At 37.0% G+C, this 11835-nt stretch overlaps 1 protein-coding gene across 1 annotated transcript; it reads right to left on the bottom strand.

The window, feature by feature from the left end:
* Positions 1 to 4211: 4211 nt before the first annotated feature.
* LOC142171925 (uncharacterized) lies at positions 4212 to 11447 on the bottom strand. The gene is made up of 2 exons (XM_075235648.1): positions 10893 to 11447; positions 4212 to 4373 (listed from the first exon to the last, which is right to left on the bottom strand). The coding sequence occupies exons 1-2, from the start codon at positions 11445 to 11447 to the stop codon at positions 4212 to 4214; spliced, it is 717 nt and encodes a 238-aa protein (XP_075091749.1).
* Between the last annotated feature and the right edge of the window lie 388 nt (positions 11448 to 11835).

Here is an 11835-nt window from a genome sequence, read left to right as displayed (position 1 = left end):
ACTTGAAACTATATTTTATTCTTAAATATATATCTTTCATGATTTTATAAAGTGTTCCAATTGAAATTACAATTTAATGAGAATTTGTATAAAATGATATCAATTGATATTAATATACGAACATTTTAATAAAAATCTACATAAATTATTGCCACTTTTTTTAAATATTCTTTACAAAAAATATTCAGTAAATAAAACAAATAAAATGATTTTTCTCGAGGAGATAATAGAGTTATTATATATAAATGTATGTTATCATAGTATGTTTTTAAACAAATGAACGTTTAAATTATAAAATTACCTAACAGATCATAATTACTCTACCTTTTTATATACCGTATCATAATTTTTTTTATAATATTGCAAGTTTATTCTTCATATTGTTGGTGTGTGATATTATTGTTAATTATGTGAATCACGTTGATATAAATATTTCTATTTTCATGATTATTTAATGTTATTGACTCATAGTGAGTGTCATAGTCGGCCATCTCGTCTCTACCTCTTCGAGATTAGGCTTGATACTTACTGGGTACACGTTATTTTCGTACTCATACTGCACTTGCTGCACATTTTATTGTGCAGGTACATATATATATAGCGGCCTTGTGGGCGCAGAGGTGTGGTTAATAATTGTGGGGACATAGGTGAGCTGCATTCTATATTACGATCTGCAACTAACAGAGTCTCCTTCAAAGTTATTATATTTTCCTGTCTAATTTGTATTCTAGAATAATAGGAAGCAATAACAATAAGGGCTGGATAAAACAACCAGTGATATGCACAACAGACAACAAGAATATCATTAATATCACTCAATAATTAATAAATACAATTACACCCAATTAAATCAAGCTCTTCAAATAAATGTCTTTCACATATAATCCCTCCAGATAACTCTCCTTCAAATATAATTTTCTCAAATAATTACTTTTCAAATATAATTCTTTCAATAAATCTTTTCAAATATAATTTTCTCAAATAAATATCTTTCAAATACAATTCTTTCATATAATTCTTTTTGAATAATAATCCTTCCAAATAAATATTTTGAATATAATTATTTCAATTAAAAATTCACCATGTGACACCTCATTTCATAATCATAAAAAAATAAGGGTCTCATCCCATTTTTCATACTTTTCATAAACACGGGTCTCAGCCCATTTTCATATTTGCACGGCACCTCATGCCCATAATTAAATCATCATATTTTTCCGGCACCTCGTGCCCTCATTTCATATCATAACTGCACGGACAATTTACGTGTCAAATATCCTCATTATTTACTCACGTCATCTCGTGCCCACATTTTATTTTATAATCCGCCTGGCAATGGCCACGGGCTCTCAAGTTCAACATAAATCAGATTGTTATCAATTTACCAACAACAAGACAAATTGCACAAGGTATACAAATAAACACAAGAAAATCACAACATCACATGAAAATTATCAACACCACAAACCCACATCATCACATATCGTCCCTGACAATAGCCACTCTTATCACTCCTATTGCCGCCCTTATCGCTCCTATAGCCACCCTTATCGCTCCGCCCAGACAATATCAATAGCCACCCTTATCGCTCTTATTTCCACCCTTATCACTCCTATAGCCACCCTTATCGTTTCGCCCAGACAACATTTTAACAAACACACCAACAGTGAAATACCACCCATATACCCACATAATATCAACGCTGAAATGCCACCCTTATCTCCCCGAAATAATAACTCACATAACACGATAATTTCTCAAAATAATAACTCACACAATACAACAATTTACAAGGGAAATGATCACGGCAACATGACAAAAATCAATTCATATCACAATTTGCCCAATGGCCACAACCAAATTCCAAAGATATAACAAAATCAATTAATTTTACAACAAATAGTCCAAGGCTCCACACAATGTATATAACACCCAAAAATAATTAATAGAGATATAAATTACTCAACATAAAAGCAAAGCCTTCATTAACTCCAAAATTTTCAATAATTATATAATCACCTCTTCTTAAGCTCATTTAATTAATTAATTGCAGAGGAAAGAATCCAAAATGAAATTAAATTCCAATAATTATCAAACCAGCAAATTCACAGAATTTCATAAATAATCAAATAACAATCACATCAAATTATCATATAACAACAGATTCAACAACAAGAATTTAGGTACGACAAATAGATGATTAAATATATGCCAACAATTATCCAATTTACTACACAATATGTTCTAGACTTTAACTCAATAAAATTTGCACATATAAACCAAGTACGTACTCGTCACCTCGCGTACATGGTTTTCAATTACCCAAGTTCACATAAGATTCAATGCCTAAGGGGAAATTCCCCCACTCGAAGTTAAGTAAGACACTTACCTTGTTGAAGTTATGTCAATATTCCAAAATCGTCTTCTTGCTTGAATTGACCTCCGTACCGCTCAAATCTACCCAAATTAATTGTATAACTTCATTAAAATTTATCAGAAATAATTTCGGATAATAATGCGTCGACTTAAAAATTTATTCCAAAAGGTCAACAAAAGTCAACGCGGGACCCGCCCCTCGGAACCCGACATAATTTTCATGAAATACAAACACCCCTTCTGATATGATTTCAATCATACCAATTTTATCAAATTCCGATAACAACTCGACCTCCAAATCTTAAATTTTTATTTTTGGAAGATTTTACAAAAATCTTGATTTCTTCCATTTAAATTCGAATTAAATGATGAATATAATCATGGATTCATGAAATATAAACACTTTAGGATATAGAACACTTACCCCAACCAAACTTGTGAAAAATCCCTCCAGAATCGCCCTAATCCGAGCTCCAAAAATCCAAAAACGAGAATGGCAAAATGACCAATTTTTGGTCCTTAACATTCTGCCCAAATTCGCACCCGCGGTTACTGTTCACGCACCTACGGTACTATTCACGCACCTGCGGTACTATTCATGCATCTGCGAATCACTGTTCATGTTGCTGCCCAGAAAATTCCAACAGCTTATCTTCATGTCCGAATTGATCCGTTAACCTTCCGAAATCAACTCAAGGCCCTCGGAACCTCAACCAAATATACCAGCACGTCCCAAAATACAATACGAACTTAGTCGAGGCTTCAAACCATGTCAAACAACGCCGAAATTACAAGTCATGCATCGAATCGAATTATAAGTTTTCAAATCTTCCAACTTCTATATTTTGCGCCGAAACGTATCAAATCAATCCAGAATGACTTCAAATTTTGCACACAAGTCATAATTGACTTAATGGAGCTATTCCCATTTTCGGAATCTAAATCCAACTTCGTTATCAAAAATTTACCTTTCGGTCGAACTTTTTCAAAATCTTATATTTTCCAACTTTCGCCAAAATGTGTCGAATTGTCCTATGGACTTCCAAATCCAAATCCGAACATACGCCTAAGTCCGAAATCATCATACGAAGCTATTTCCATCCTCAAAATTCTATTCCGGGGTCGTTTGCTCAAACGTCAATTCTCCGATCAAACTTCCCAAAAATTCAACTTTCGGTATTTCAAGCTTAATTCCACTACGGAGCTCCAAATAATTTTTTGTACACGCTCCTAAGTCCAAAATCACCATATGAAGCTATTGACATCATCAAAATTCTATTCCAGAGCCGTTTGCTCAAAAGTCAACTCTTCGGTCAACACTTTCCATTTAAACTTCAAATTAAGGATTGTTCTTTTAATTTAATTCTGAATCTTCAGTAAATCAAACTCGACCACACCCGCGGGTCATAATACATATTGCGAAGCTGCATGAGACCTTATGTCACTGAACGGAGCCTAAATTCTTAAAACGACAAGTCGGGTCGTTACAATAATCCATCACATATTTCTTGTTCTGTTATTGTTTCACATAGTTGAAGTTGGTGATCATGTTTCAGCTTTTTGCCTCTTCTCATGGTCTTCTTATTTACTACTGCCACACTGGAAATTGTTGTGCCCATGAGTGATTTGTAGAACTGATTAATCTATTCCCTTATAGCTACTGGGTCAGTCAGTCTCCCTCCATCTAAAGAATCAATCTCTGTGATTTGTTTCCTCTGTTTCCTAATTTTCATAACTGCTGAGAAGTAGCTAGTGTTAGAGTCTCCAAGTTTTATCCATATTGCCCTCGCCTTCTGTTGCATTATACTTTCTTCAATCAAGGACCACTTTTCAAGCTAGCATAATATATTCTTCTCTTCTGATGCAAGTGCATCTGTATAATGTGCACTTATCTTGGTCTGGACTTTTTTCAGGTCTTCCCTGGCTTGTTCAATCTTCATAGTAATACCCTTGAACTCAGTTTCATTTAGGACCTTCAGTTTTCCTCGTATGTCTTTCTGCTTCGCCAAAGGTTTCTCATTGTATCTACTTGCAGGTTATGTGTCCATCAGTCCTCCACCATCTTGGGAAAGTTCTCATGTGTTGACCAAACATTGAAGAATTTGAATGGTGCCTTGATCTTTGGTTCCCTTAGGTTAGTATTTATCATCATAGGACTATGATATGATATGTTAGGCAGTCTGTACTCAGTAGTGAGATGTCCAAACTACATAATCCAATCTGCATTTCCCATTGCTCTATCTATTATACTCCAAATTCAGTCTCCACCTTGTTGTTTATTTGTCACGACCCAATTTCCCCTCCGTATGGGTATCGTGATGGCACCTTGTCTTAGGGACTAGGTAAGCCTAACAATAATTAAAATAACAACATTATTTAAATAGAATCTCTTACTGTCACGATCCAATTTCACATGTAGGTCGTGATGACGCCCCACACTACAGCTAGGCAAGCCAACTTATAAATTAAGCATACATTGATAAAATTAAAACCAAGAAAGTATAAACCCAAACTCTACCAATGTGTGTGCCAAGATCTGGTGTCACAAGTGAATGAACATCTAGTAGATTATACAAAACTCCAAATACTGTCAGAAATGAAATAGACAGAATATAAATATATGAAGAGACACTGGTAGCTGCAGAACGGCTCAGAAAGGCAGCTCACCACTATACCTCGGGATGACGTGGGTATGCGATGATAGGTCCTCCACTAGCACCTGTCTCAGATCCTGCACAAAAAGTGCACCAAGTGTAGTATGAGTACGTAAACAACGTGTACTCAGTAAGTATCAAGCCTAATCTCGAAGTGGTAGAGACGAGATGGCCGACTTTGACACTCACTATGGGTCAATAATAATAACTAAAATATATCTAGAATATTTAAATCATCATGATTTACAGAATTTACAATAATTTATTTAATCAGCAGAGATAATCAAATTCCTTCAAATGTAACAATTCTCCATATATTAATTAAATTCCTTAAATTCAGAAAAATTCTAATTTATCAATTTAAGTCTCATTTACAGGAGTAAAAATTAATTTCATAAACAAGCAAGAATAATAATTCATTAAATTCCAAGGATTTTCCAATTTATTAATTAGCTTCTCAAGCTGAAATAAGTTATTAAAGTATCGTGTAATTATTATTATTAAACACGATTTCTACCGAGGACGTACGGCCCGATCCAGAGTGTCATGTATACTGCCAAGGGACGTGCGGTACGATCCATAGATGCATCTATCCTGCTGAGGTGTTTGGCCCGCTCCACAAGAAAGGAGGACATTTTCTTATGTGCCTCCGAAAGGACAGTATGTTTATTATAAGATAAATTTGGGAGGAGAACAATTTCTTTTAACAATTAATTGATTTAAACAGACAATCAAGCCTATGAGATTTCCATCCTTTAATATCTTTATCTAACAATTCACAATATATTCATATAGATATCAATTAATATAAATAAATCAAAGAATACAATTTACACAAGTAAGGCATGCTTTGAGTCCTAAACTACCCGGACTTTAGCATTAATAGTAGCTACGCACGGACTCTCGTCACCTCGTGCGTACGTAGCCCCCCACAATTAGCAACAATTATTTAATTTTAATCACCTATGAGGTAATTTCCCCCTCACAAGATTAGACAAGAGACTTACCTCGTCTTGCTCCAATTCAATCCACTATAAGGCCTTTTCCACGATTAACCAACTCCGTCTGGCTCGAATCTAGCCAAAATAATTCGATACAATCACTAAATATTATAGGAATTAATTCTATAAGAAAATACTACATTTTAAAGAAAAGATCCGAAATTAACTAAAAATTCGCCCGCGGGACCCACATCTCAAAATCCGGCGAAAGTTATGAAATCCGACAACTCATTCAATTAGGAGTCCAACCATACCAGTTTCACTCAAATCCGACTCTGAATCGATACCGAAATCTCAAAATTTCGTTTCTATGAGATTTCTAAACTTTTCCAAATTTCAATCTCAAAACACTAATTTATGGTGAAAACAATGATATATTTGGTATATGTAAACCAAATCCGAGTTAGTATCACTTACCCCCAATGTTTTCCCTTGAAAATCTGTCAAAAATCGTCTCTGCTCAAGCTCAAGTTCGTCAAAAATGGCAAATGGGATGAATGCCCTCTTTTTATAATACTGCCCAGCAGCCTTCGGAACTGGTCCTCGAACCTGGGCCTCGATCAGGGCTTCGATCACAGGCTCGAGCCTGGACCTCGGTCATGGCCTCGATCAGGGCATCGAGGTTGGGCCTTCGATCATAGCCTCAATCATGGCATCGAACTTGAGCCTTCGATCAGGGCATCGAGCATGGGTCTCGATCCTAGCCCTCGAACCTTACCTTCGATCATGCCCTCGAGCCTTGCCTTCGATCATGCCCTCGAGCCTTGCCTTCAATCAAAGCATCGAGCATGGGTCTCGATCCTAGCCCTCGAACCTTACCTTCGAGCAGGCTTCGATACTGAGCCTCGTCCCTGGCTTCGACTCAGGCCTCAATCGTGGGCTCGATATCTGGGTTCGATCTGGGGCTCGATCACAGCCCAGAATATGCAGCAGAAGAGAAAATTGCAGCAGCTTTTTAAGTCCAACTTTTGATCCGTTAACCATCCGAAACTCACCCGAGGCCCTCGAGACCTCAACAAAATATACCAACAAGTCTTAAAATATCATACGAACTTATTTGAAACTTCAAATCACATCAAACAATGCTAAAATCACGAATCATGCTCCAATTCAAGCTTAATGAAACTTAGAGTTTTCAGCTTCTACATTCAATGTCGGAACCTATCAAATCAACTCCGATTGACCTCAAATTTTACACACAAGTCATAAATTACATAACAGAGCTATGAAATTTTTCGGAACTGGATTCCGACTCCGGTATCAAAAAGTCAACTCCCCGGTCAAATTTTCAAACTTTAAATTCCTATTTTAGCCATTTCAAGCCTAATTTCACTACGGACTTCCAAATAAAATTCCGATCACGCTCCTAAGTTCAAAATCACCATACGAAACTGTTGGAATCATCAAAATTCTATACCGGGGTCATTTTCTCAAAATGTTGATCGAAGTCAAACTTAGTACTTTAAGGCCAACTTAAGGAACCAAGTGTTCCGGTTTCACCTCAAACACTTCTAAATCCCGAACTAACCATCCCCGCAAGTCATAAATCATTACAAGCACCTACAAAAAGTTTTATTTTAGGGAATGGGGTTCTAAAAGTTAAAATGACTGGTTGGGTCATTACACTTACAATTTCCAAAATTGGTTGTACAAGTCACAAGCTCTACAAAGTGTTTGCTAGAATACTTCTAAATACAACTGTCCAAAAATAAGAATAAACAGTGCAAAATGAAAATTGGAAGGTGACTCTGAAGCCTGCGAACGTAGCAGCACATTTACCTTGAGTCTCCACAACAACAGTTCACACAGCTAGCTAACGAACAAGTACCTGGATCTTCACAAAAATGTGCAAAAGAGTAGCATGAGCACACCACAGCGGTGCCCAGTAAGTATCAAGACTAACCTCGGTGGAGTAGTGATGAGGAACAGTCAAGACACCCACTGGTCTAATAAACTGAACAGATATAAGTACATGAATAACAGAAGTATAATGTCTACATAAGGACTATGCAATATGGCTCACAATACAGTAATGGCATTAAAGCAAGAAACAACAAGTATTAACGGAACATCATAAAAATGAAGCAGACAAAGTGAATGGAACACAACCTAAATCCAAAATCAAGAATACAGCCAGGACAAGCAATAACTCAGTAACTACAACCGCTTTTACATCAGGTTTTAGTCAACAACTCCACGAGGTACCAAACCTCGAATATATAACAACTCACGGGTTTCAATACCTGAATTCTAATACTTGGCGTCATGTGCCCTCATAACATCTCATAACCCCACTGACGACTCACGTGCCAATAGAGTCACTCTCACATAGAAGGCAAGTAAACAAGGATAAGCATCTATGCTCAACAATATCAAGAACACCTCTTATCCGATAAGAGTTCTTAACTACGTGTATGCTTGTGCAAGTTTCCTACCATAGTCCACATCAGCAAATAAGCATAAGGAAAAAGAACGGACAACACGTAGAATATTTTCTCACAGCTTTCACAAGATAAAGCTCACATAGGTATGTATACCACTTCACAAATATCAACAACAAGAATGCCCCAAGGGCACAAATCATCACAAATCAAATCACTGACACAAGTAAATCATACAAAGTAAATCAACTCAAGAACTTTAATTCACAAAGAAATGATAGAGCAAATTCACAAGAAATAACCACAGTAAAGAATGCTAGGCGTAAAGAGAACAACTCAACAAAGAGAAAACTAATGTGTAGCAACGATCCCACAATATACACTTCAACAACAGGGAAGCTAACACGAATCAAATAATGCCAAATAAAATAAGTCGACTAAGATATATGATATCTAAACTTCTTTTAAGGTTGAGGAAATTACGAAAGATATTCAACAATTCAATTAAGGATAAGCATCGAAAAAATAATCATAATCTCAATTAAGACTGAACAATTATAGGATGAAATAATATAAATTTCCAATAAAGATAAGCAGTTATGAAAAGATAGCATGGCTATAAAAGAGATAACAATTTCAATTAAGGCACATATGAATCAAGTAACAATAATAGTGGATCATGAAGCAATTGATTCTAATTAAGCAGGTAGATGTGAATCTAGTAATTAAGATATATAATCATAACAAGAACAACTGCATATTCAATGAATACAAGGACCTAAGAACCCTAAAAGGCCAACTTCCCATAAATAAGTCTGTGCACACACTCGTCACCTCGTGTACACGGACTACAATCAACATAAAAGACTCAAATCCTAAGGGGAAGTTCCCCACACAAGGTTAGGCAAGATACTTACCTCGAACCAAGCTCAAACAATTGGTCAAAATGCCTTTTCCACGAATATCTAGCTCTGAATGCCCCAAATCTAGCCAAACACAATTGCATAACATGAATACAACAATAATAGACTTATCTAATCAATGAAATCAATATTTTAATAAAAATTCCGAAATTCGCCCTAAAAGTCGACCCGGACCCACGTCTCGGATTCGGGTAAAAATCATAAAATATGAACACCCACTCACTCACGAGTCCAACCATATAAGAATTACTCAAATCCGACCACAAATCCCCTTTCAAAAACTCGAAATCTTTATTGAGAAGTTCTTCCAATTTTTCCCAATTTCAACCACAAAAACCCGAAACTAAATGGAGAAAACAACTATAGATTAATTGAATACAACCAAATACGAGTTAGGAATCATTACCCCAAAGCTTCCTCTGAAAATCCCTCGAAAAATCGCCAAATTCCGAGCTCTCAAGTCCAAAAACGAAGAATGAAACAAAACCCTCGGATTTCTCTTTTCTGCCCAGGCGTGACCGCACCTGCGCATAATTAGTCGCATTTGCGCGACCGCAGGTGCGCACGTCCAAACCGCACATGCGCTTCCTCTTTCTTCTGCGCGCCAAAATCCGCTTCTACGTGCCAAAATCCGCTTCTACGGAGCCGCTGATGCGCACAAATTCTCCGCACTTGCGGAGACTGTCAAGTCCAGCTCTTCTCGCACCTGTGCCTCAACCTTCGCATCTGCGGGCATCGCAAATGCCGAATTTTCCTCGCACCTATGACCCCTGACACTCCTCCAATTTTTCGCTTCTGCGCTTGCCTCTCCGCACGTGCGTTCCTGCACCTGCGGTCTCTTCACCGCAGGTGCGAAAATACCAGAAGCCTGAAGACTTAGCAGTAACACAAATCAAACTTTTAATCCGTTAAGCACCCAAAATTCACCCGAGGCCCCCGGGGCCTCAATCAAATATACCAACCAATCCTAAAACACCATACGAACTTAGTCGAGCCCTCAAATCACATCAACTAATGTTGAAACTATGCATCGCACCATGAATCGAACTTATAAATTTTTAAATCTTTCAACTTCTAAAACCCGTGCCGAAACCTATCAAATCAATCCGGAATGACGTCAAATTTTACAGGTAAGTTCCAAATAACATAACAGAGTTGTTCCAACTATCGGAATCGCATTCCGACCCCGATATCGAAAAGTTCACTTCCGGTCCAAATCTCCAAAAATTTAACTTTCGCCATTTCAAGCCTAATAAGCTATAGACCTCGGATTTACAGTCCGAATACGCTCTAAAGTTCAAAATCACCCAACGAAGCTAATGGAACTGACAGAACTCCATTCCGGAGTCGTCTTAATATAGTTCTGACTAAGGTCAAAATCCTAAGACTTAAACTTCCGTTTTAGGGACTGAGTGTCCCAAATCACTTCGAAACAACTGTAACCGAATTCAAGTATTCAACCACGCACGCAAGTCAATACACATAATATGAAGCTGCTTAGGGCCTTATGTCGCCGAACGGGACTTAAATTCTCAAAATGATCGGCCGGGTCATTACATTATTTGCCCATGTATAGTAATCTCCCTTCCATGGTAGCTCATTCAACATCAGGTTTTGTACACATTCAGCAAAGTCCTTTATCTCCATGCTAGTTACTGCAGTACTATATAGTCTATCTTGTGGGCATAATATGGAATTAAAATCACCCCAGATAATCCAGGGTTTGGATACCTTCTGTGAGATTCCTGCAAGCTGTTGCCATAGTTCCTTTCTCATTTCTATTGTGTTATATCCATACACCGCTGTCATGTTACGATCAATGGCTTGGTTCCTGCTAACCATATTACAGTGTAGTAATTGTGCTTCTTGTTGTATACTCTTGATATGATATACTGCACTATCCCAAAGTATCCAAACTCTTCCACTAACTGCACTTGCATAATTAGTTTCAAACTCCCATCTAGGAGCTATTTTCCTACTAATTTTGCTTGCATTATGCTCCTTGGCTCTTGTTTCCACTATCCCAACTAGCTTTACTTTATTCTCTTTAAGATAAATCGCAATCTCTTTTTGTTTATACCTTTTATTTAACCCCTCACTATTCCAAGACATTATTGATGGCATATGAATCCACCTCCTAAATCAGAAAGAAGTAAGGTTGCCACCACAACATTATCTTGTTGCAATATTTCAAACTCATTTCTCATAGGTATAACAACTTCCACTATTTGATTCATAGGTCTGCCATTTATTTCTTTAGTTGCCTTTCCTTTCAATTTATGTTTCTCTTTGGCTTGTGGATCTATCTCTTCATTTGCCATTGTTTCTGCTGCTTGTTGTATTTGTTTGGCTGCCCCTGCATAGCTAGTACCCTGCTGATCACAAGTAGAGATAGCTGGCATGCGAGTGTCTACCTTTGGCACCCAAGTTGGAAACAATTTTTGGGATCTCTTCTTCCTCTCAATTAGCCTAGTTTGTTTTATTTTTTCTGTCTTCAATT

This window comes from Nicotiana tabacum, chromosome 17, assembly GCF_000715075.1.
Source record: "Nicotiana tabacum cultivar K326 chromosome 17, ASM71507v2, whole genome shotgun sequence".
Taxonomy (NCBI): domain Eukaryota; kingdom Viridiplantae; phylum Streptophyta; class Magnoliopsida; order Solanales; family Solanaceae; genus Nicotiana; species Nicotiana tabacum.
Note: the sequence above shows the minus strand (reverse complement) of the source record. Positions and strands in the feature narration are given on the sequence as shown.